General features: G+C 34.9%; 1 protein-coding gene across 2 annotated transcripts in view; it reads right to left on the minus strand.

The window, feature by feature from the left end:
* The window catches only part of LOC149574783 (uncharacterized), a 171891-nt gene that overhangs the window by 51269 nt on the left and 92640 nt on the right, over positions 1-27982 (minus strand). For both annotated transcript variants that reach the window (XR_016360094.1, XM_089814612.1), the window contains exons 10-12: positions 19106-19184; positions 18873-18971; positions 18675-18770 (exon numbers count right to left, since the gene is read on the minus strand). Coding sequence is in view for 1 of the 2 variants with exons in the window: in XM_089814612.1 (XP_089670738.1) it covers positions 18675-18770; positions 18873-18971; positions 19106-19184 (274 nt within the window). In the remaining variant the exon portion in view is untranslated. The remainder of the gene's footprint in view (positions 1-18674; positions 18771-18872; positions 18972-19105; positions 19185-27982) is intronic.

Raw genomic sequence — 27982 nt, forward strand, 5'->3', positions numbered from 1 at the left:
TAATATATCCTATTTCAGAAAGGGGGCATCACACAAATCATCTGTCCATTCATCTAACCATGGATTCACAGCTAAGTAGTAGGTTTTTTGTACAAGTAAACAACTAAACTTGCAAGGGCATGTGCTGATCTAGCAGCTTATCTTGTTAATTATAGTTGAGAGTTTTAGAAACATAAAAAAATATCATATGTTAGGAAGTTTCATCTCATGAACATGTACATTAGCTGTTAATTTTTTTTATCGTATTGATATCTTTTCAATACTTTGAAAGTTTATGACTTACATCTTCGAGCCACATTAGAGCAGTAACTAAGGTTTCTTGCATCTTAAACCCAAATGATGTATTTTAGCTCCTAGACCTTGTGAGTTATTTCATGGCTTAACTCAGTGGAGGAGTCACTCGTGTATCTATGAATAGCACCGTTTTCTACATCTTAACCGAATTGACATCTCTTACATGGAGATCATGTGGAAGTCTTCATACATATTAACTATTGGGATAAAATTTCTAGACTGAAGCTGTGATGTCCCCTGTCTGAAGTAGGATTTAATAAATAATAATAAAATATAAAAATAAATAACAGATGAAAAATAATATATAATATAGTATTTAAATACACAATCAATTGAATAGAAATTGTCTCACAATGTTAAGACTGCAAGTTCTGACATAAACAATGGATTACATGGAAGAAAATCAACGTATAACTATCACAACAGAAGACTAGTAATTTAACAGCAAAACCATTGTTTAGGATTTGATCGATAAACATGAATGCCACGTGTTTCAATAGTCCACACAAATCATAGTTGAAAAACTCAGGATTTGGCAATAACTCAAGAGTCTCAACATTTTTAAAAACTCAAGACTTGGCAAAAACTCAAGGAAAATCTTGGTTATTACTCGGAAAATTTATCTAACATTTGAAAATACATGAGTTTCTAAAATATTTTTCCTTCTTTATATTTTATGTCCAATATTTGTGATAGATAACCACACCCAATTAGATGGTGGTTATTTGAATGGATTAACATATTGAGAAACATGGAGTTTGCCCCATATCTTGATATATTCTTCTTCTTGCTCCATTATAACTATTCTTGTTCTATAATAGTATAAATCTACAAGAAGATTTACATATAAACAAATCACACACACAAACACATATATAGTTTATGTTGAAGATTGAAGCTAGGATAGAGATTTTTATCTCTAGCTTTAGGAATATGGCCGTTATAGCCGTTATGGTCATCTTCAATTGAAGAGGACTAATTGATGTCTTATGACATGCGTTGAGGCATGCCTATGGAAATACGAAGAGTCGTGTTTTGGGAAATTGAAGAGACCTTCGGTTGTAATGTGAAGTATCTCTCTATTTGTTATATATATTGCATCAAACGAAAAGCATTGTACACTTGAACATTTTATTATCAATAAAGTGATATTTTGTTGTGTGGTTGGGTTTTTCCCTTCATTTTGGAAGGGTTTTCCCTGGGTAACTTTTGGTATATGTTGCTTCTATTATGTTTTCTTTTGTGTTCCATGGGGACGCGTCCTTTGGGTTTTTTAGTTTGTGCCTGTACTGGGTACGAAACGGGAATGCGGGTAGTCCTTTTTACTGTTCCCTGTGCCACGCCCATAGGCCGATTTCGAGTACCATCCTTGAAACAACATTTCCAAATTGCCAGGAAATGGGGGTACGGAAATTCATACCTGGGACCCCATTCTCATCCCTCGCCCATCCCTAATACGTATTCCCAGAACGGCGTCAGCGCTTAAAAAGGTTTAAAAATTTTGTTTTTTTGTTTTCTTTCCCATCTGCGCAGGCCCCACATGGACATTGGGAAATGATAAAAAAGAAAACCCTATTTTGGCTTTAAAAAACAAAAGACTCGAGTCTTTTCTTCATTTGAATTTATCTGCTAGTTGGGAAGAGGAAGAGGAAAACAATAGCAGCAAGAGAGGAGTGCATTTTGGAGGTGCAAGAGGAGGTTTTGCCTTCATTTCTTCTTCATTCCAAGTATGTGTTTTATTTTCTTTTTGTTGATTAAAACTTTACTGTTGATTGTTGTCATTTTTCATTTCTTTCATGGCATAGAGAGGGCATGTTGAATGGAACATTGAAATGCTTTTTTTTCCATAACTTGCAGCAATATAATACATTGTAAAATCCAAAGGCAAAAACATGAGCAGCAGTGAGAATGAGGGAAGTAGTGATAGCATGGATGTTGCCATGCAAGAAACTCAAGTGTCACATTTACAAAGACCAAGAAAAAGATCTAGTGCAGTCATGGATGATATCAACTAAGCCTAATATAGATGTCCCTATGGAAGATGCAATGTCTAATCCATTTGAGTACCCTTCCAAAGCCCTAAAAAAAAATGTCAAAGGCTCATTCAACACTAAGAAACCTCTCCTACAATTTGCCACCAAAGTAGCCAACAATAAGAAGAAAAATTTGGAGGGTAGTACGGAATGCAAGTGCCATGTATGTATTAAACATTATTTTGGGAGTTACACAAGCGTGTATTGTCATCTTTTATAGATAGGTGTGCAAGGGATGAAAAGTTGCAAAAAAATCAAAGCTGATGAAAAACTTGAGGCCAATAGGTTACATGTGGAGGGGGGAGTTATTGAAAGCAGGGGATCCTATAGGTACCATGCCCACACCCTCATTCACTCCCACTAGCACTACTAGTAAAGGGAAGGGAAAGGCCAAGAGAGATACCAATGTGGCTGATTTATTTAACATACAGCAAAAGAGAGAGCTGAAGAGCCCATTGGAAGATTTCTTTTTGCTCATGGCATACCATTCCATGTTTTTTGTTCCTCATTCTATAAACAAATGTACAAAGATATATATGCTGTTGGTCCCTCATTTGTACCACTAGAAGAGACTAAATTATGCACCACTATCCTTGATAAAGAGTACTCAAAAGTAAACATTTTGATGGAGGATATGAGACAAACATGGATGAGTGATGGATGTTCCATCATCATGGATGGGTGCACCGATATCAAACATCAGCCACTCATTAATCTTATTGTCACTAGTACACCAGGGGCCTACTTTCTTAGAGCCATTGATTGTTCAATAAAAAGGAAGGATGCATCCTTCCAATTGTAGATTTTGAAGGATGCTATCGAAGAGGTAAGGGCTTCAAATATTGTGCAAGTAGTCAATAATTCAGCCCGGGTGTGTAAATCAGCTGGATTGATAGTAGAGAGCACCTATAGACACATTTTTTGGACCCCATGTTGTGTATATGCATTGGATAACAACTTGAAGGACTTTGGGAAAATTGATTGGATAAAGGCTATTGTAATAACCCCGACTCCACTAAAATTGAATTTGTAGATGAAAGAATAGTTTTTATATATTTTGATGTTTTTTCCTCTTTTTGCAATTTTTCAAAGTAAAAATGTTTTTGGAATTTCTCTAACATATGAATATTAAAGAACAAGGAATTAATCCTACCACAACAATTCCAGAAATTCTCCAAGACAAAGTGCAATGAAGGATCACTAGCTATTGTCAAATCGGAATAATTAAAATTCAATGTAATTAACAGTGGAACCTGAATTAAATACTGAACCACATGATTGGGAATTATCAAGCTCTCTTTTCAATCATAGCCCCAATATAACTTAGCCGTCTAATCCATAATGATGTGCAAGCGCTAGTGTTGAGATGCAATTCCAGAATACCAAAAACGCAAGTTGCTAGGATGAATTGCAGCCCCAGCAAATGCAACGCTGACTATCTAATAGCTGTCCCTACTCAAACGCAAGGCTGGCTACAATATGTAGGCTCCGATGATGATGTCGTCCAGACTCTTAATGGTAATTGACTTCATTTACAACTACAATTGCTAGAATTAACCAATCTGTAGACCTCTAGATATAAATTCGACCACCAAATTATTGCTACAGATTTATCAAATAGAATTAGAACTCCTCTCAACAGATCCAATACAAACTCCAACAAATAATCTTTCTTCAAATTATGCCATAGAATGAATCTCTCCTTAGATACAGTGAGCACAGTAAGGAGAATTGGTAAAGTACTTAGAATTTGATCCACAATACCTCAATTGTGGAATCAATGCACAACTCAGAACCAAACCCTTATACCTCAACAAGGGATTTGAAAATCAGAACCTCAGGAAAAGCCACAAAGGCAACAAAAACAAATATATATTCAAGCATGTTTTTCCCAATGAAATGAGCTCCCATTTATAATCCTTTGTTGACCAAAGTTTTCTAAAAAGCTTCACTTCAGAAATTGTGGAAGTTTTCCAAAAGAACTTGTTGTGAGGTTTTCACACCATCGCCCCAAAAAAATTTTGGGACCTCCTTTTTTGGTCACCCTGGCAATAATTTTTGAAGTGTTCCAAAAATTTTGAGTTTTGAAAATTTTTACATCTTGGACACCTCCTGGCCCAAAGGGAGAAAGGTTAGATTTATTTTCACCCGGTTTCAACTTGATTTTCCAGAACAACCAATTTCATCCTTAGGCCAAACAAATTTCAAAGAATCACACTTGGCAAGATAAAATTGTAAATTTTGTACTTAGACGATTTCTTTTAAAAATTTGGATATAATTGTGTAAATTTGGATAATTTACAAAAAAAAAAAAAAATTGTTAGATTTAAAGTTTTCTCTTGGAAAATCTAGAATTTCTTCGGTGAGAAAAATTAATTTTTGTGATGATGAGATCAAATTGCAAAATCGATTTTAGACTCTAGAGATGATTTATTTTTGTCAAAAAACTAAAATTGCTTAGCAAAATCGATTTGAATGGAATTGCAAAAAATTAGCATTAAATGGATTAAATTTGCCTTGAAAATTTTTAAGCCTTTAATGAAATTGGTAATTTAATATTGAAAAAATGACTTTTGGCTAGCCAAAATCTGATTTTAATGACATTAATTACTAAATCATCATTAAATGGAAACATTTACCATCTCTAAGGCATTATTTACTTTCTTTTTGCAATTTTGGTCTAATTGGCAATTTAAAAAAGTAGATTTCATCTTAGCAAAGTTAATTTTTGGCTAAGCATTTAATTGGGGGCCAGTTTGGTGTTCTAATTAATATTTTTTTTGCTCCCAAGGTCCCAGTCGACTAGCTAGGAAGGATGAGCAAGTGGGGTATAAGAGGAAGCCCTTTCCCCATTTCTCCTCATTCCTCACTCCTCTTTGGTGCTTGGGTGATTTTGGCTAAGGGCAGATTTTCTCTTCTTTGAGCGATTTTCCTAAGGTAGATTTTCTCTTCTTTGGGCGATTCTTTTCAGCTAGGGCAGATTGGCATTATTGTTGGCAAATTTCTTCATGGTAAAGATCTCTATGTTTGGCGATTTTCCATGATTGAAGGCAGATCTGCACCATTGGCAATATTTCATGATTACAGGAAAATTTCCCATCATAGGCAATTTCCTCTAATGCAGATCAGACTTCCCATTGTTGGCAATTTGTTTTGGCAAGAGAAAATATTTCCAGAATTGCAAAGTTGGAGGGTAGATTGGTTATTATTCAAGTCTCTGATTTGTATTTGCTAGAGGGCTGCGATTTTTTTCCATGCCCTAGCTGATTTTGAGGTCTGATTTTATATCTTCTAGAGGTTGCAATTTTATTTAGAGGAGGTTATTGTGATCAAAGTCTGATTTGTAGCGCATGTATGGGCAATTCCAAGAGCACAAAATTCTGATTTTCCAGCTAGGGCATCAAGATCCGCAAAGGATTAAAATTCTGATTTTTGCAAGAGGGTTTGAATCTCCTAAGGTCTGATCCTAAATTCCAAAAGAAGACTCAGCTATTGGTAATAGTAATTTCAAATCATTTAGAGTTGAAAGGGGTCCTTAAACGGATTTCTCTCTTTTGTTCTTGTCTAGACATTGTCTCCCTTGGTTCTCCTTGCATTCATCATCCACCACTTCATCCCATCATAGGTTGAAGTTTGGAGATTGATAAATGTAGAATCCATGATAGGACATTTGAAGAGGCAGAAATAAGCTAGACCACCCTAGGTATTGGAGAGAGAGATATAAGTGTAGTCCATCTTAAGGCAAAGGCGAAGCAGAAATAAGTGATAGTCCCACCCCTAGGTTGAAGATTGGAGATTGATAAGTGTAGTGATAGGGCATTTGGCAAGGCAAAAATAAGTGTAGAATCCATTGATAGAAAGAAGGTTGGAGATCGATAAAGGTAGTCCATATCACTTAGAACGAAGGGGCAGAAATAAGTGTTTAGGATGGTAGATGTTAGTGCAAGCAAGAACCCTAAGGGAACAAACACTAAGAAAGACAAAGAGGATATGATGTCCAAAACAACTTTCTTCTAAAAAATGAGGCGAGTAACCGATACCAGTGTCGGTACAATAAATATGCTAAAGGTAAATAACAGACTAAAGGAACGACAAACTCCCTTGGCAAAGAAGATATACAGGAGCGGAATTGTACACGCAGCAGCTTTTCCTCCTACCTTGCCTTGTCTAGAATTGGCTATGGAATGCGCATCCAAGTTTGATCTGACTAGTAAATCCATCATTTTTGATGAAGGGAAAAGAGTATTGCCAAACATTGGCAGACAGGCAATCGAAGAAACATTCAACATTCCTTAGTATAAAAGCACGACAGTGGTGATGATGGATCAAGCAGCCAAATCATTTCAGGATAACTAGGAAGCTTATTTCACAAATCTAAAGCAGGATTGGCTACACGAGGGAAAGAAAGGAGTAACCAGATCATTGAGGCTCAAAATGGCAGACTTCAAATCAAAATATGGTGATCTCATTGTACTTCTCAGCCGGATCATGGGACTAGGTCAAGGTATGCAATTTGAAAACTGGATATACTTCTTTATTGATGAAATTGAAAAAGGAAAAAGAAGATTTGATTAGGCTAGGATCATAAGCGAGAATCTAGAGTTGTAACTTAGAACTATACAAAACCAAAAGCTATTCTACATGGGATCCTATCTGTTTTACCTAATTGCTAGATTGTATAAAAGTCCGGGACTTAAAGCCTCTAGAGAAGTTGGCAATGGGCCGAGGCAATATTTGGTGCATGAATGCTATCCACAACTTCGTTTGCACAACAACAAGGATTACAAAATATTTTGTGATGCCTTTGCCATGAAGACAGTAAGGGTATTACAAGGGACACCTACTAAGAGAATTTCATCGGAAGCAGAAGCAAAGATTAAGAAATATGGAAGTTGGTTCATCCAGTTTCTGCAATTCACATACATTAGAGTAGCAGAAAGCACAGTTTGTCCCAAGAGGCTTCCAAGATACCCACCCGACAAGGTAGTTTTGATGGAATTGGCTAGGCAACTTGAGAACTATGACAGAATAATGAGACTCAAAGGTAAGACGAGGATTACCTTCTCATTCGGAATTGCCAAAGATAGTTGCCCCAATTGTGTCGCCTTTGCAGCCGCGGAGAAGGAATTGGAGTGATATCAGCTAGGATGGTATAGAGCAAGGCAAGGATTCGATCCTAAGGGTCTTATCAAGGTATCTCATGGAAATGAATTTAACCATGTTCCTACTATTGAAGACTTTTGGGCCAATGCCAAGGATGACTTTCATGTGAGAAAGCTAGCTTTCTCAAGGTTGTCAGTGAGCATGATGAGAGATATCAGATGGAGAGGTCTTGATATTCTCGATTAACTGGAAGATGACAATAATGTGTTGAGAGAAGACTATGATACAGTAAAAGGAATAGAGTTGAATCCAGTGGATTAGGATGATCATCAAGATCCTTCCTTGGAGGCAATCACACAGACAGTAGATTTGCATACCGAGTCGTGGTATAATGGGAAGTTAAGGAAGCTACAAAGTCAAAGGATTCCCTTTACTTATGAGAAGATGAAGCCAAAAGAAAGTCTAGCGGAATCGGTCAGACAGAAGGGTGAAGGAAGTAGCCAGCAACAAGAAACAGTTGGAAGCAAGAAGAGAGCTTTGGAGGTTGAGAGAAGCAAAGAACATCTGGAACCTCCAGCAAAGAGACAACATGCAACACCGTCAAGGGAAAGTATAATTGAGGCTAGAGGCCAAAAGGATAACACAAGTGATAAAGGGGCCGTGATAGAGGTGAGCTCTGATTCAGAGTCAAGTGGTTACAGTGAGAGCACCGCGTACTCTCCTCTCTCATAAAACCAACAAGAAGATGACATGGCAGTTACTAGTGGAGAAGAAGATGGGCCGATTGGTATTGAGGAAATGAATCAGGCGCACGAGGCCATTGGTGATGCTTTGCTTATTGAACCAAATCCAGATTTGGGGAGATGCACCACACCACTATGGTTAAGACAAATGCTTATGCTAAGGGACGAGGTAGTAAATACCCGAACAGTTGAAGCCATCCAAGGACTAATAGAAAAGGGTGATAGCAAGAACCAAAAACAAATGGCAAAAATGGTGGCAAAGGTAATCAGGAGCAACAATGATGGTCACCGAAAGGTTTAGATTGCTATACCAACAGTCAATAAGGCAGTGGATGAGATTGAGGCCCAAGAATATGAGATAGTGGAACACAACTTGGGAAGAAACACGGACGATATGGAATGTGAGGAGATCTAGGAAGGTATAGCTTCAATAAGAGAAAGGTTGAGGAAGGCGAATGAAAAGATCATAAAGTTGGAAGCCGAAAACAAATATTGGAGAGATTGCCAGCCTATCCAATAGCTACACCAGGCAATCCTTCCTCAAGAGAGCGAGAGCAATACAGAGGAGATAGCGGCTCAACTACATGAAGTTGGGGATTGGATCCATGATACAATCCAAGATGGGCGAAATTTCTTGCCTTCCTTCATCTCGACATTCCAGTCATTAGTGACCGTTAGAAACAAATTCAGAGCATTTGAAGAGTAGTGGAAGGATTTCCTTCCGGTCAAGGATTTAGCTATTCCCAGGCTACAGGCGTTCATTGGACTGCCAGAGGCATATTTGGAAAGGGCCAAGTTGGTTGATGAAAGAGGATTGAGTACGGTTGAGTCTTGGTTTGTTGCCTTGACCACCAAATTGAGAACACTTGAGGAAATACAGAAGGCAGTTGCACATCATAGCCTAAGCGTCAACACTTCCATTTCAACCATGATGAGCGACATTGGGGTGGCACTTGATTTTGCAGACATCAAAGAAGAGAACATTGATGAGACAAGGCTTGGATCATGATTGGATGAGTTAGGAAAGGTTGCTATCAAAAAGAAACATTTGAACACCCTTTCCTCCCTCAATGCATTTATCGGATTTGCAAAAGAGTATGAGAAGGACCATGAGAAGACACTACAAGCAGCAAGTGGCATGGTGAAATCGACTGACCTCAAGATAAAGCATACACCTTGCCCTCCCATGGAGGAAGTCAATGAAAGGCTAGCTAGGTTCATTGCCTTAGCTAAAAGGATGAAAGAAAAGGGGAGATTTGTATTAGAAGATCATTTGATGTAAGCCCAAGTGGCAATTTCTCTTTCTTCTAGGATACGACAAGTGTCTAGTTCTGATTGGCCACCATTTTGGTGCCTTCTCATTGGTTACTACTTTTCCACTTTTTTCATTGGTCCATTGATGAGGTGGCATCTTCTCATTAGCTGATGGGGTGGCAACCCTAATTAGGGTTTCTAGGATTCAATTTGAATCATCAGTTTTGCCCCTTTATCTCGACCATCGGTTGTACATTTTGGCCTCTATATAAGGCCATTTGCTCTCATTTGTAATGGTCGAAGAAAATTGTTGCAAAGATAATGCCAAAATTCACTATTTCTTTCTCATTGTTGCGACTTGCATGGTGATTAAGAGCCTTTGGTATTATTGCATGGTTTCTACTTCCGAATAGTTAGAGTAAAATTTCTTTTCAAGTTGTTAAAGTTGGTTGCATTTCAAGTTGTTAAGTAAGAGTAAAATAGATGGATAGTTGCATGGTAGCATTAGTAGATGTTTGATAGGGATTAATACTAGGCCACTAGCCTCCTAGTGGCTTGTTGGGAAGCCTTGTGTGGTAAACTAGTTTATTTTCCTTTGAATTATTGCATCTAAAGAGGTGGAGCCGTTGGTTAACTTTCATTAGATTCGATCTCCATCCATTTGCTAATCTTTTCATTCATAGGAGTAGGAGTAGAATAGCAAGTAGTTGAGTAGTCAAAGTTTAGAGAAGGAAAGTTAGAAAGACATAAGTCAAAAGAACCACCCTCCATCACCATCACCTTCTCCATCAACACCATCTAGCATACACACCGAATCACCATCTCCATCATTCCATCAAAGTCCAAACCGTCCTCAAACATACAGCATAAGGCCGCCTACGTGATTACCAACAAATCACATCGATATACTGAATTAGTATCCACAGGTGTAAGGAACATTGGAGTTATTCTCATGTCCTCATAAGCATTAACTTTTCAAGAGAGGAATTGTGTGTTTGATACTCCGTATCAGATATTCAATTGCTAATATGTTATGTGGTATAAAAACTGACATCAACAGAACTGAACACTTGAAACTTTCCAACACACTTTTTAGAAATATCCCTTAATGTCATTATTATAATAATATAAATATTATTATAATAATGCAACTTAATAGTTAATGAATAAATAAGAGCTCATGCAATTATTAACTTTATTTACTACAGGTGACGACTAACTGCCAAAGCCACTGACTGCACTGCCAAAAATAAACTTACTAAGAAAAGTAAATCCATAACTGGGAACTCCAAAACAACCTATCAGCTTACGAGAGTCGCTATGATGAGCTAACCCCATCAACTACACAGACCTGCCAAAAATGGGGACATTACAGCTATGGTGTCTGAGGCTAGATATGTGCAAATGTTTATTTGCAATCATCACACATCTCTTGCATTATTTAGGACATTTTCCAAAAAAGAATTCCTAAAGCCCGTGGACACTAGATATGCTATCTACTTCATTTTGTTGGAAAGGAGGCTTGAGTTCCAAGAGGCCTTACAACCCATGATGGTCTATGCAAAGTAGAATAGATGGCATAAATCAAGCACCCAGGATGGAAGACTTGTGAAACGAAGAATCCTAGATGAGAACTGGTGGATCACAATGAGGTAAGAAATTTAAATAATTAACATCATAATTGTTATTGCTGTTTTAATGAAAATATTTCTTATTTAAGCACTTACTAATTTTTTAAAGATTATGATGTTTCTCACTTGTAATTTTTTTTCATTTGCAGATACATTTGCTCCTTCATTGACACTATTGTGGAAGTCATTAGATATGCTGATATTGACTCTCCTAGCCTTGGAGAGATTTATGAGACCTTCGATAGCATTCTTGGGCAGATCAAGCAAGCTATTAAAAACAAGGAAAATACTTTGAAGTTCCATTAGGAGCATCGTAAGCTCATTGTGATGAAAAGGTGGAACACTATGAACACCCCACTTTAGATGGCAGCCTATGCAGTCAATCCGAAATGGTATGCAACAGGGCCTGCGAAAGTGCCTCCATGTGTTGATGAGGAGGTGAGTTTAATTTATGTTTAAGATTTCTAACATTTTAATATGTTTTTAAAATTTTGATTTTATTTGGTAGACCAAAGGCGAGGACTGATAGAGCTACATTAGCTAAAGGGACTGGATTAGATGGTGGACATGCCATGGTAGAGATTCACTTGAGCTGAGAGGGCTTGTCATCCGTCTTCTCTCACAGGTTGTGAGTTCCTTTGCTGCATAGAGGAATTGGTCTACATATAGCTTCATCCAATCAGTCAAGAAGAACAACCTTACCTCTAGACGATCAAAGAAGCTTGTGGTTATTTACAGTGTATTGTGACTACAGGAGCAGCAGAGTCTTGAGTATCAACAAACTCCAGCACCACGTTGGGATGTTAATCCTGAGGATGCATTGTGGATTGATGAGCATGACACACCTCTACTGTTGCTTGGTGTTCCATTGGATGAGGACCCTCTTCCTACCCCTACCAGTGATTCAAAGGAAGAGGTTGGTGTTGATCTTGATTTAGATATAGATTTAGATTCCTAGAGGATAGCCATATATTCAGCTTTCCGCTTTGCAAATACTCAGATACATTATTGCTTTTGATTATAATGGAGTTGGACATCTCATTTACACTTCTAGTATTTACTTTCATTATGTCATTTTGATTTCAATGTTAATGCATGATGATGATACAATGATATTTGGAGCTTTTGGGCATTTTTGCTAATTTTATGCGATATTCAGATATATCATATATCATATTGTTATTTTGATTTGAATCTTAATAGTTTTCAATTTTCATGTATTGATCTTCTAAAATGTCTATGAATCTATGGTGAATGGTTTATCAATGTTATGATATGCATATTTGAATTTTGTCTCTATTACTCTATCTATATGTAAAAATCCTCTATTTATAATTGTCATCCCCTAAGTTCCCGTCCCCTAATTTTTTCCTTCGACCCATACCCGTACAAGAAACACGTCCTCATCCCCTAAAACGTCCTTGTCCCAAAAACTCCCTGGAGCACAGGTTTTCTTTATTCTTGTTTTAAGTTAAATTAAGCATGGTATCAAAGCAAGGTTTAATAACAGCAATAAAGGAGCATGTTTAAGCTGATTATTAATTGTTTGGTAGGTGTGTGAAATATTTTTCATTTCATATTGTTGAGAGATGCTCAAGGTTGAGTACAGGTGCATAACTCAATGGCATTCTCTATGTCATATTGTTGATCCATCAATGTACTTATTCGCTGCTGGCAATGTGCTATTTCATGTGATAAGATGCCATCATGGTTAATCAACTATATGTGTTGTGCTTGACCTCTGCATAGAGGCTCAAAGAGTCTTTTCTGTAACATTTCCCAGCATGTTAATTCTGGGGCTTCATAATTTCTTATATTACCATGTCTCTCTCCTTGAGATTTCTTTTATTATTACAAAACCTACAATGGTCGTAATGAATTCTATTGTCGACTCTAAATCTATGCATTGAGGGTTGATTGATATTGGCTCATCTTCTATCCAATCAGATGTCATTGACTGGATTGGTTAAGATTTTACAGATGGTTTGGTTCTCTTCTTTTAGTACTATGATTGTTGAGATCTCTACATATTGACATCAATTCTCACATATTTGACTTGTCTACCTTTGTATTTTATGGATTGAAAATGATTTGGCTTCATTGTTTTTTGTGGCTTTCATTTGTCCATAACTTCTATCGGCTATAATGTCGGTGGTTGGAATGGCAATATCTTCATTGCCACTTCATTTACCACCGTGGAAGATAAATCGAATCTTATATGTAACTGACTGTGTTGAGGTGGAAGCAACGTCAAGCGTTAAGTTTTTTGGTTGCCACATTTGCTAGCAGTGGCTTGGGTGAAAGACAACAATCACAATCGATACATTTAAGGAATGTAGCACATTTCTCGTCAGAAAAATTAGACAAGTCTAAGTCCATCTTTGGTATAGACTTTGAATATTTCTTGAAATGTATTGGCAGCATTGGACTATCAAAAAGGTGTTTTGAGTGTTCTTTTATTGTTGTGGATGTCGTTGCAGTATGTGAGCATGAATTCGCACCCTAAGGGCGTCCTGTCTCGGCTTTCTCTAACATTATTTGTATTCGTGTCTTGTTTGCCTTCAGATGATCCGCCAAATGCTCAGCCTTGATTCTATGATATACTCATTTTTTGTTTCATTTGCTCTTGTGAAAACAACTTAATATGTGTTTGTAGTGAGATGTCAATACTTACAACATTTGCATATGATTTCATTTGTTTATTTTCTATGTTTCTTTGGTGCCTCAGTGGTTTCGATCATGACTAGATTTCCATATGTTGGTCTCCAAGAACGGGCTCTACCTAGTCTGATCACCTACAGTTCATGGAATAACTTATTGAGGAAAATAGAAAGTTGAATCATTGCCCTGTAGTTGTCCATAGCAATGAAGCAGATATACTAGGACCTACAGAAGGGATGCAAGACGAGACAGGGCATTTTATTCCCATTTTATCCCTTTCCAAGGAAACTTTAGTTCCTGTTAGATTTTTCTTCTCTTGTGTGATTTGGGGACTCATTCCTATTGGGATACCATTCTCCTTCAGATAATGTTCTTGCACCGCACTCAGACGTCCTCGCATCTATATCTACATCTACTTATTCCAACATCACCCATTGTCGTGGTCTTTAGGAATCTATGTTTACTATAACGACATTCAAAGATAAGGCACTCTGTTGGGCCTGTCGGGTTAATTTGTTTCATGCAATGCATGTGGCTATAGAAGAGCTATTTGTGCAAGTATAATCTGGAGATTTGGGCTTGATCAGCTCCATCATCAAAATTAGAAATTTTTAAGAAAAAGCCTTTAAGTTTTATTGTGCCTTGGGTAATCTTTTTATTTTGTATTGTGTATATTATCATGCATAATGTGTGGTATTACTATTTGATTTTTGGTAATGAACATTGCATTGGTTGTAGATAAAAAAGACATAGTCTCTTTTGTATGTAGATTTGTTGTGTATAATTGAGATTAAACTGCAAAGATTGAAGTATTATGTTTGGTATTACTATTTGATTTTTGGTAATGAACATTGCATTGGTTGTAGATAAAAAAGACATTCTCTTTTGTATGTATATTTGTTGTGTATAAATGAGATTAAACTGCAAAGATTTAAGTATTTTGTGATTATATTTAAAATATGAATCTATGATTGCCCTTAACATTGATCCCTAAATATTTCATGTTGAGTTATTTTTCTCTTGGTTGCAAGGTGCAACAAGAAGTAATTAGATGGAGATGTTGCTTTGATATTACATTTTCAGAGAGATGTTACATATTCAAAAGGAGATGTTCAGCTTCAGAGGGAGGATACTACCACAATCTTATTACGGTGATCAAAGAAGTTCTTGAGTGAGAGGAAGTAATTATGGAATCCCTGTTAGTCTTATATATGTTTTTAATGTTTTAATATTCTAGAATTTGAGACTCTTGTTGGGAACAAGCCTCAGCTATGATTTTCCTTGTTGATTATGAATTCTTATTCATGTGAAATTAATAATAGTTAAAGGACAACTTTGAAAACTCTTTCACCTACAAAGGAATTCATAGTGAACACCATGTAGAGAAAGTCCATGATGTCATCATGTTGAGTGATTTCATGATGGAAGTTGGATGTCATGTTGAGAGTCTATGACAGCATCACATTGAGAGACTCTGTGATGTAAGTTGGTTGTGAGCCTTGTAGGCTTGTCATGTTGAGAGGTTCCATGACAACATCACATTGAGAGAGTCCATGATGTAAGAACCTTGTAGGCTTGTCATGTTGAGAGCCCATGACAACATCATGTTAAGAGAGCCCAGGATGAAAATTGGTTGTGATTCTTGCAGTTTTTTTCATGTTAAGTGATTCCATGGATTATGTTTTTTCATAAGGATCTATGTGATTAGAATTTATCATTAACATTTTTTTGGTTGCAGTAATATGTGACTGTTATGCTAAAAATCTCTCTCTCACTAAGAGGGAGTGTTGAAGATTGTAGCTGCGATAGAGATCTTTATCTCTGGCTTTAGGAATATGGTCGTTATAACTGTTATGGTCATCTTCAATTGAAGAGAACATTTGTAATAATAATTGTAATAAGAATTGATGTCTTATGACATGTGTTGAGGGATGCATATGGAAATATGAAGTCATGTTCTGGGAAATTGAAGAGACGTATGGTTGTAATGTGAAGAGTCTCTTTATTTGTTAAATATATCACATCAAACAAAAAGTATTTTACACTTGAACATTTTATTATCAATAAAGTAATTTTTTGTTGTGTGGTTGGATTTTTCCTTTCATTTTGGAAGGGTTTTCCCACAGTAACTTATGGTGTATGTTGTTTCTATTATGTTTTCTTTATTGTTGTTTATCATTTATTTCTAGGTTATATTCAACAGTTTCAATATATGCCTGTAGTTTCAATATAAATATATGTGTGTGTGTGTGTGTGTGTGTGTGTATGTCTAAACCATATATTGAAACTATACATACATGTACATACATGTACATACATACATACATACATATATATATGATAAGATCAATTTTGGTTTATTGTTTTCTAAGCAACACTTATCAAATTCCCATAAAAGTCTGTGAAAACAAGTCTTTGACAAGACCATGAAAATAATTTTAAAAGAACAAAAAAAAACCTAACCCTAGTGATCAAAGATTTGCAAATCATTTTGTGCAGATGAATCTTCAATTGATGAAATCAGAAGAAGTTTTGCTTAAGTTTTGTTACCATCTCTGCAGGTGTTTTCAGTCCAAACTCTTCACAGTGGCAGCACCAAACAAATGAATGAAAAGAAACAATAAAATACCCTAAGTCAAACTTGCTACAGATTTTATTTTACTTTCGCTGATTTTTGCAAATTTAGAGCACACAATTTTGGGCGTTTTTCGCATAAGACTTGCCACACGAACAACAAAATGACATCTACAATTTTAATGGCAATTATATTACCGTGGTTATAAACGTGCAATGATTATATTCCCGCAGTTATAGAAATGCAATATATCGCATATATTTACAACTATGGCTGAAACTATTATTTGGAGCAATTAAATATTAATTTCTTTAACAAATGTTAATTAATCTCGCAAGGAATATATTTGAGGACGGAGGAGTTTATGTTTGTCAAAGTTATAGATCCTTTACTTTCTTATCCCACATTAGCTTCAAAGGCGTAAGATTATCACTTGAGTTAAATATTGGATGCCAAATCATAGGGACTATAGTTGGGAATGAAATTTTCTAAACCATTCATTTCGGTGTGCTTGTTATATGGCCCATCACTCTATACTTTGCCACAAGATTATTTTCAAAACTATTGAACATAAATAATTACTCTTCAACGTTCATTATGGGCATTTGAAGATCAATATCAATGGACACAGAGTGAACGTGAATAGGTTCTGATTACAATTCGATAAGAAGAAATAAGAGACATTGAATGAGGAAAGTTACTGAATGTCAACTCAAACTGCAAACGATAATGACATAGAACATCGATATTAATACTACGAGCAGTGAAAATTGATAATATCAATAGAAATATGGATTATGGTGAGCATGCGAAATTAACGAATAAGACTAGTCAATGACTACTAAGGATAATTGATATTCTCTCTAAGACTACCATTATCACAAAATGTTGATAATGCTATAAAGAGCTTACAAAGAGGGATTGTTAGTTGGAATTGACAACATGCCGGGAATCATTAACAGCGAGCCATCACATTAAAGAGGCATGTTCTCAACTGATTAGCAATCAGTAAGTTATATTAACAAAAATGGCCAAGAATATCTAATCAATCAATGGAGAAGATATCATAGTAAATACACGGTGGTAATTTATCAATAGGCACTTTTTAGTAAAGATAGTCAACCGATCACATCTTAAAGGAAGTGATTACTATTAGATAATTGGGATGCAGTGATCAATAATGAAAAGGTATATTTAGCACTAGGAAATTCTAAGGAGACATGCCTTTTGGCATCATGCCTCATCATTCTTATTCCAAGATATAAGAAGGCTCCCACAATCCCTCAAGAAGACATCATTGGATTATACATTATGATATATATATTTTGGGGGCTGAGCAGTTGGATTTAAATCAGGAAAAGAATATAAAAGAATGTCTATATTAAAGGAATAAATCCTTAAGGTGGCTGGCAGCATTTTGTGACAAATTAAGCTGTAGCACATCTATGAGTTTAACTTTAATATCAGAATAATGTTATCCTGTTAGGATAAGAGATCCTTATTTAACCCAATATATCTAATAATGAGATCAGAATTATATATATACATACATAGATATATATGTTCATATCAACTCATATACATTAATAACACCAGAAAAAGCAAAAAAAGACTACATTGGTCTACTCTTAAATCTTTTATTGATACCAAAGGAAGGATAGGTCAGTTTGTATAGGGAGACCAAGTAATTCCATCACAAATTAAGTGACTAGCAAGGGGTGGCATTGATGGATGTTCATGAAACCCTTGGGCTTAATTATGGAGATGGCTTCAGCACCCTAGGACAGTACTTCCCCGTCCTCCATTAGTATTAGGAGAGAAATTAATATTGAGTTTAAACATAGAAATTATGGTTTGTAATATAAACAAATAACTACCTCTTAATATTAAGGCATACTATTGCATGAAATTGCATAATGAGGTATGTTAAACGGACTGTCCCTAGTGGGGGAATTAGAGAGTTCATTACATTAATGACTTAGTTTAAGTCAATGCCCTATGCTAAGGTCTCTTATATATCATTCAAATTTGATCTAATGTTCCAGATTGATATTTATTTAATCATCAACCTAGCTGTTGTGCAACCTAGGTTAAGCCCAATATCATTTTTCTTAATAATGTTAGTTTGCAAAGATAATCAGATCGGACAAGTTGGTTGGAATACCAAATTAAAGAAGCTAAATCCCAAGGGAAGGATGACAGAACATCGGGAAATGCCTTCCCATGGATGTGTCTAGTGTTGGTAATCTCTATATTAACTCTTGGAAATCTAAAGCAAGGCATTCCATATTAATGTATTTGAACATATCATGGAGACTGTAAGAACATTCCAAAAACCTATAGTGAAAAAATAATAGGAAAGTGTGCTAAAGAAGCATACCTGACTCAAAAGTCCAGTATCTCTTACAGATCCCTTTCCTTCTGTTGTTGTCAAAAATGTAGCACTCTTTAATTGCAAGAGACCAAAGTCTCCTACCTATTCAGTAGAAGAACAAAAATCATGAATATATTTAGTATAGTCATTATATTCAAAGGCAATGTGTTGACTAATATCACTGCAACATAAAGTGAAACCAACCTTAACTGTCCAATTTTTATCGACGAGTAAATTAGATGATTTTAAGTCTCGATGTATGATTGGAGGCTTTCGACAATGCAGATAATTCATTCCTCGAGCCTACAACCAATAGGAATTCAATCCCAAGAGCTAAAATATGATGAAATTTTCTCCAAATGGATAGTACGTTGATAAAACACTGGTACTAAACCTACTGTATAACACAAATAAAATCGAATTTAGATGGCACTTACAACATCTAATGCCATTCTTAAACGATGCCTTAACTCCAAGTTCTGTGAATTCTTATGCAAGATTTTGAAGAGACTCCCCCTGGCAGAAAATCATTAGTGTAATACTGCTGTAAAGATACCTCATGAAATTTTTGCTGTTAAACCAACAAAATTAAATAATATAGAACAAAGCGGTAAATAAGACTAAAAGTAATTTTTGCAAGAAATATTTTCCAATCTACATGGTTCAAACCATCATTCAAATCTTATTCGATCGTATACTAGTGTACCTTCATTACTTGAGTATTTTCCAATATAATATGCCAAACAAAGAATGGTTTTGCATTTGGCATGGAAGTATGTAAGAACTACTGCTAATCTGACCAGAATTTTCAGTTTTGGCTGTTCATTTTGCCAAAAAGTTGGCATGCATGCTGTCTAAAATCTGATTTATGAGTTTTGAATTTGTGTATGATATTTGTTTTCAATGTCAAATCATAGATAAACATATATAAATGATACAAAATAAAATGGCAAACGAATGATGAGAAGACCATAAACTTATGATTTATCCTTGAATAACAATAGAAAATACAATGATATCAAACCTGATATGGGATTGATATTACTACAACAGAAAACAAGTTTATCCAAATATGAGAGTTATAATTAATCAAAAATGATTATGCGCATAACCGGGTGCATAAATAAAAGCCCATTAACAACTTGAAAGCATGGCTCCCTTAAATGGTAACCAAATATGAAGTGGCTGACAGGTATAGGCAGCAACTGACTTCTGATTTCTGATATATAAATTTGACCTTCAAAACCCTAGCTGCAAAATGCCTAACACTAGCAAAATATGCCAAAACACCATGAAAATGTTAATGTTTGGAAACTTCAGTTGGATAAACCCATGAGACCAAATTGAAGATATATGTATGTATGTATGTATGTATGTATGTGTGTGTGTGTGTGTGTGCACGCGTGTATGTCTGGTTAAAATAATTCAATTATTATATTAATTAAATAATAATGAATAGACATGTCCCAAAAATACAATGATATCAGACCTGATGTGGGATTGATATTACTACAACAGAAAACAAGTTTATTCAAATATGAGATTTATAATTAATCAAAAATGATTATGCGCATAACTGGGTGCATAAATAAAAGGCCATTACCAACTCGAAAGCATGGCTGCCTTAAATGGTAACCAAATATGAAGTGGCTGACAGGTATGCAGCAACTGACTTCTGATTTCTGATATATAAATTTAACCTTCAAAGCTCTAACTGCACAAATGCCTAACACTACCAAAATATGCCAAAACACCATGAAAATGTTACTATTTGGAAACTTCGGTTGGATAAACCCATGAGACCAAATTTGTGTGTGTGTGTGTGTGCGTGCGTGTGTGGTTAAAATAATTCAATTATTATATTAATGAATAGACATGTACCATGAAGGGACATGTCTCTCTATGTCTCATCCACAATATAAGTGGGAGATTGCTGCCCTTGGAAAACACATAACAAGCATGGCAATGCAAATACATTTGCAGCAATCTGAAACTTCAACATGGTATCAAAGCCAGGCTGCAAATGTAAGAATCTATCTAATAAGCTGCCATGAAAGCAGTAAGTCAATACAACAAAGAAAACATAGAAGCATGTGAAGATGACACAACAAAAGCTTCGACAAATCTCCTGCAGCGCAGACTTTTGAGTCTGAAAACAGATCAAAATGTGAAACATGGACCAACATTCACTGTTATGACACACAATGTTGATATCTTCATACAATAGACTCGATTGGAATAATCGCAAAGAGAAGTTGGTCTGTGAAATGTAGATATAATTTGTCTGTAGGACGTGCGGATATGAGAGGATAAGAGGTCAGATATTAGACTGTACGTGTCTAGTAGAAATAAGATATAAATAAATATCTCTCTTACCCAGAAGCGGTTGAAAGGAGAGACATTGATTAGTATATTCAATATTATATATATATATATATATATATATATATATATATATACTTGTCAATTCAAGAAACATGTCATCATGAGTTGTAAGGAATCTATGATTCTATATTGCTATAACAATTGTATCATCTAATGATTTGCGCAAATTGTTCATTGTTCATTGTCATCACAAGCTCATTTTTATCACATCAGTCATAGAGCATGACTTCATACGCATACATTGAATCTCATCACTCCGCCAAAGGGGAAACATTGACCACATGGAGATAGTGACAATTTGTATTTGCAAAAGTATTAGCAATTAATATATTGGCAAAGATAGATAATGTTGCTACCCCATGGAAAGGATCGTACAAAGAACTCTTTAAACATAAACTATTAGTGGTAGGTACACCGATAGAGAAAGGAACGAGCATTCCATAGTTAATCTGCCACATAAACAAACAACCCTACCACGTAATGTGCACAAACCACAGGGAGTCTAACATGGAAGAATAATTATCTGCAACGATAAAGTAGGTGAGATTATCAGGTAAAAGATCAAACGTTTATTAATTGCAATAGACAAATATGTGTAAGTATCTACACGTGGTAAGTGAAAGATCCAACATGACTCTAAGAGGATAAATATTCCAATCCCATTAAAGCTTATGGGGTGTATTATTATGTTAAGTTCTTATATGACAATAATAAGAATATGATAGCTATATATGTATAGATATATATTTGTATACATGTATTTATATATGTATAATTACATTTGAATTGCATACATTCATTCAAAATGATATTTGATATAATGTTTGTTAAACATAAAGAGTTATGTTATAATAATTTATTGTTATAAGTAATAGGCATGAGATAAATTACTAACATCCTAATTAATGTTAACATTCTTATTTATATTTTCAATACGTACTATAAAAGCTATTTGCCTTGATCTTTTCCTCTAAGAATGCTCTCGCTAGAAAAAAGGGAGATTGATATCAGATTCAAAGGGAGTCCGACACTTCTTCGAAGGCAATCTTGGATGAGGGACTCTAATGATTGATATTCAAAGGGAGTTCAAAAGTCCATGTGTGTGACTATATTATTTTTAATGGGCCTACCCCCTGTGTACATCATGAGGAAGTGACGACTTCCAAATGATTATCACATGTATTTGCAAAAGTTAGTGGAAGGTGACGATCTTACAATAAATTAAATCATGATATACATTTTATGTAAATGTTGAAACAGATCATGATGAATTATATCTTGTAAATCAATAACTAAGTGTTAGATGTCATTCACTTAATGGTCTTTGAGTTGCTGGTATAGATATATGATAGGTATTTGGTGAATATCATGTGTTGATATTTTGCAAGTCATTACCTTAGGGCTTGTTTGGTTGTTGGCATAGGAATTGAAAATTAAAATAGAAAAATGGAATGGGATTGGAAATGGGGAACGGGAATAGATAAGGGCAATTCCAATCCTATTTGGTTCACTTGGAATTCGACTGGGAATATGTTAATCCATTGTTTGGTTGTAGAAAAATGGAATAGGAATAAGGTTAAGTTTTGTATTTTTTTAAATATTTCCCTTAAATTTTTTTGTTTTAATTTATTGGTTTTTGATTAATTTTTTCAATAATGGTAAAAAGGTTAATTTATTTTCATTTTTATTTTATTAAATGAAGTTAATGAGAAATATAATTTATTTCATTTTTTTAAACAAATATAATAATAATAATGTTATACAAAAAAATGTTTTAAAATTTTAAAAAAAAAAAAAAATCAGATTGGGAATAGGAATGGCCTATTCCAATGACAACTATGTTTTGGAATGGACATATGCTCATTTTAGGGGCAAAATTGGAATATGTATGCCTATTCCCTATTCCGATTTGGGGTACCAAACAGAGAATACATTTCCTATTCCAATGTTCCTATTCCTATTCCAGCAACCAAACTGTGAGAAATATTAAAAATTAAAATCATTCACAATCCTAAACCTAAAAATTTGCTCGGCACTCACAATTGCCAAGTGACAGTTTTGCTCGGTAAACACTAAGAAACCGAGTGGCAGGAGAGTTTACTGAGTGAGCTCGGTAAATGAAGAACAAACAACTCGGTAGCCAAAGGATGCTGAGTGAGCTCGGTAGTGTGGATGCCGAGTGAATTCGGTAGCCACAGTAGGGTGGTGCTCGGTAGATGAAGATACCGAGTAAACTCGATAGACACTGCAGAGATAAAACCTTTAACAAGACTTAATTGAGTGAAGACTTATAACATGAATAACTTTCACCATTAAAACTAGAGAGCCAAAACTTGAAGCTTTCAAATAAACCTTTCAAATGCAAGGAATAGAAGAAGAAGAACAATGGATTCAAGTATGCCTGCTTGCTTTCTATTCAACTTAGATTAAATCATTACAAAATCTGGGAGCATTCGGCTTCAACCAGAAAACCCTAAAGTAACCTTAAAACTTCAAACTTACAGCTCTAATGGCTGCATACAATGGTGCCTAGAGCAATCACTGCTTCACAGGACAAATCCAACAAATAACAAACTTACAAACTTACAGAATGAACAGAGGAAACACGTGCAAAAACTTCCTTCTGTCTTCTGCACAAATGGATCTGCTGATCGCTTACTTTCCTCTTTCTGTTCTCTACAACTCTCTGATCTGCTCTTCTTCACCTTCACTCTGTCTACTAGTCGAATGGAATAGAACATTCCTTTTTGTCTTTGCCAAAAAAAATTTCCCCTCATTTACAAATTTGAAAACTCACCTACCTGTAATAAATTTTTTGGCTGTTGTGCAATCCGTCAGGGGTGGTAGGTGGGCATTTGGCTCCAGGGGCAAATGTCAATATGCATTTAATATTCCAACATAAACAGGCCCTTATTGATTACTTGGTGAATATTATATGTTGATATTTTGCAAGCCAATACTCAGAATATTTGGTGACATCATATGTTGATATTCTGGAGGCCAATACTCATGATATCAAAAAGGTATCTTCTGATTAAAGATATTCTTAAACTTTGTCATTCCATATATTACCAATGGTGTAATATCTATGTTTATCCTCTATAGCTAAGAGGGAGTGTTAATGTTTGGTAGCTTCAGTTGGATAAACCCATGGACCAAATTATATATATATATATATATATATATATATATATATATATATATATATATGGGGTTACAATAATCAATTATCATATTAATTAAATAATAATCAATAGACATGTCTCCATGTCTCATCCAGAATATGGGAGATCGCTGCCCTTGGAAAACACATACCAAACATGGCAGTGCAAATACATTTGCAGCAATCCAAAACCTCAACAGAAAAATGATACCAAAATAAATGCTATAGTTGTGTCGTGATCAAAACTGCAACTATCTTTAATACATGTCAAAACCATCCAAAGAAATTTCCAATTGAAACCTCCAGAAATCTGATTATGAGCCCAATGGTGAATTCTAGATGAATCCGAACTTAAGATGGAATTGGATTTCCATCCAAACCACCGAGCAACTCCAAGGGTTTTTGTCCTTAGATTTCATGTATTGAAAGTCAAGCTTCCAAAAATTTTAGAGAGAAAAATAAAACAAGAGCTGCAGAGATGCAGCTAGAGTCCCTGCCTATTGTTTACAATAAGGAGATTGTGGGAGAAACAATGTTACAATTCATTATTTGTATTCAGTGTTTTATATATCAAATGAAATAATAATAAATAAAATAGTCAAATACACACAATAATTATACATGTTTCTTTTATATAGCTATTTAAAATTTTAACTTGAAAAAATGAAAATGCTCAGAACTTTTAGAACAAGTAGATCAAACAATAATTGTAGAAGTGAATATTGCATTTTACATGGAAATTGAACAAAATAATTGAATATATGATTATGAATCTTTAGAATGTATTGTCATCTCAAACTATAGTTTAAAAAGGAAAATTGCATTCAATGGTCTTTATCCACCAAATTGGTTTAATAGACATATTTTTCTATGACTTTCATTGGAATAGAATATAATTAATAAAAAACAACTAATTTATGAAGTTACATAAAAGTTTTTTGATTTAATTAAGAATAATATTATAATTAGGAATAATATTATATATAACCTTTTTTTAAATTTAAATTTTTACAATGAAACATAACTGTTACTTTTTAAAAAGAAAATATTTGAAGAAAAACCTTCTACTTCTTTTTATGAACAGTCTTAATAAGTTAGCATTAAGAATAAAATAAAACATTTTGGAATACAATATTTTTATAATTAGTATAGTGATCTACTCATAATTTCACTATATTTTGAAATAAATCTATATTTGTATTAATTTCAAAAATTAAAGACTCTTCCTCAACCATTTTGCATTCACAACAATTATTGCAGTACATAAGTAAGTTGATTCTTTGCGTACTATATAAGAGTCATTTGCAAAAACAAACAAAATCCCATTGCCAAAAAAAATTATTCCAAATGTTTTTCCTCTGGACTCCGTTGTGTAGATAAAATTAATGCAAATAGTTCAGAGAATAACTACGGAAACTTTAATGAATTAAAAAAAAACATTGTGCAAATAGTTCGGTGCACAGACCACAATCCTCTAAGGGCGAGTCAGAAACTTTTACAGGCCCCTGACAATGTGACCGGTTGCTCGACTTTCTTCAATAACTTTCATGAAACTTCTCTTAGTTTCTACATCTGCCCCAACTTATTAGATGTCAAATACCATCCGCAGTGAAATACACAATCGAGAGATGAAAGTTTTTGAAAACAAAATGGCAAGTACAGAACTTAAATTCAATGTGGATGTGACTATATCTTCCTCCCCATTTGATGATTTCTAAGATTTCTTTGCCTCTATATAATTTTCTTTAGGGCTTTATATTCAATCAATGCCTCTCGGCAATAACAAAGACAGAAAAACAAATAAACAAAGAACAGAGCTTAACTTCAAAGTAGTTGTGATGAAAGCTTTATCTAGAGTGCTGATTGGAAATTTCTACCATGTTTCACTGTAGAATCCTATTTAGTTTGAAATAATTGTCAATAATAAATTGTGAAGTTGATATAGATAATAGCAAAGCATACAATGTATGTCAGCCTACATCGTATGTCAGCAACCTTCATATCTTAAAAGACAAGCCTCAATTCCCCTAGCCAGGGCTTTTGTTTTCTCTTCTTGAAGAAAAGCCTGAGATCCAAATGACTGTTGGGGTTTGTGAAGAAGGTGATGGAAGCCATGATTTTGGCAATCTGTGCACCTGGCCAATTTTTCCACATGGGCTGAAAACAAGCCACCATGAGAGACAAAATAGGTTTTTGAAAAGATTATAAGAACAGGCTGGAGATGGACTGAGAATGCACTAAAGCTTACAAATCCCAGCAAGGCTAGTAGGGATAGTATTGCTGGCAATTTTGCAGGGACTTCGAGGTTGGGGTCTCTAAGTTTTAGTGAAGGTAGTGGTGGTGTTTCGAGTCTGAGATTGCAGGAATTGAAAAATGTTGGGAGTGTTCCTGGGCTGCAGTGCCAGAGCCTGAACATTGAAAATTCCAGAGTTAAGAGAGGAAAACATGCTTTGGGTGTAGCCAAAGATCAGCGCAAACCTGTGATAAACTAATGTGTCCAATGGAGTTGTTGCACCATATAACTTTTCTAAATGGACATAAATTGTTTGCCAAGGACACAAAGGGCCATGTTTTGGTTCAATTTTGTCTGTTTGTGAACCTAACGACGGTTGATGGCAGTGCCAAAATTCTTGGTTTGGAGCTGTGAATCAGCCACAGATTTGGATACATGTGCCTATATATGTCATTTACACAGGCTCTTCTGAGGTACACCAAAAAAGCTGTAAAGACATCCACTAGAACAATGAGGCCGTGGGAAATTTCTAAAGGTTTCTCAATGTCTGCAAAGATTTTTTGGGGGAAGATTCCAGAAACATATTTTTGGTAATTTTTGTGTCAACAAATCAATATTATCCCCCACCAAAATTGATTTTGGCCAATAGAAAAAAAGAAATTAATGTTTAAAAATTAATTTAAAAATAAACTTGTTTTTTAACTTTAGTCATAGCCTAATTCTAAGTAAAAAAATTAATTAGAAGTGGCCACCGGGAACATTAGTTCCCTGCCTATATATAGGCAGGGACTAATAACTGTAAGAACCCTCTCTAGGCGGATTCTTGTAAATACAGATTTTCTGCCTTGTTCAAGTGTTTGTTTTGATGGATGAATGTGGTATATTTGTAATGTTTGATATGACAATATAATGCAGTAAATAAAAGATATTGCAATAATAAATTTTCCAGCTCAAAACTGAAATTGCATTGAAAATTCAAAATACACAACTGAAAATTCCAAATTTTTATACCAGCTTGAAACTCGGAGTTTTCACAATATAATGACAACACAATTTATTAAATAACCCCTATTATCTAAAACAACAATGCCTGAGAAATGTAGGAGTTACAATAAATGAACTCAAAAGTAGTACATGCTTGAAACCCTCTAAAAGGATGAATATTAATAGCAGATGAGTTCTTCAACAAACAAATGCTGCTAACTTATATATTAAGGCTTTGCAGCTAATAAACCTTTGAACACATGCTCGAACCCTTATCCAAAATTTTCAAAACTTCACCAATTAAGCTCAAATATGACCATGTAGCCAACCCTTTTAGCAATCTTCAGCCCACTTTCCACAACCTCTGATAGTTGTAATCAATGACAGTTTTTGTTCCAAGTGATCAAATATGGTTGGTTGGAACCATAGTTTAAAAAATCTGCGATATATCACTAAAATCGCAATATATCGCGAGTTGAATATTCAAACGGTTTAAACGCTGCATTAATCAGCCACGATTTTTCCCAAAAATTGCGGCAATTTTTTGGA

The sequence above is a fragment of the Cupressus sempervirens genome, chromosome 2 (assembly GCF_028749045.1).
Source record: "Cupressus sempervirens isolate cs-2001-9-10 chromosome 2, ASM2874904v1, whole genome shotgun sequence".
Taxonomy (NCBI): Eukaryota; Viridiplantae; Streptophyta; class Pinopsida; order Cupressales; family Cupressaceae; genus Cupressus; species Cupressus sempervirens.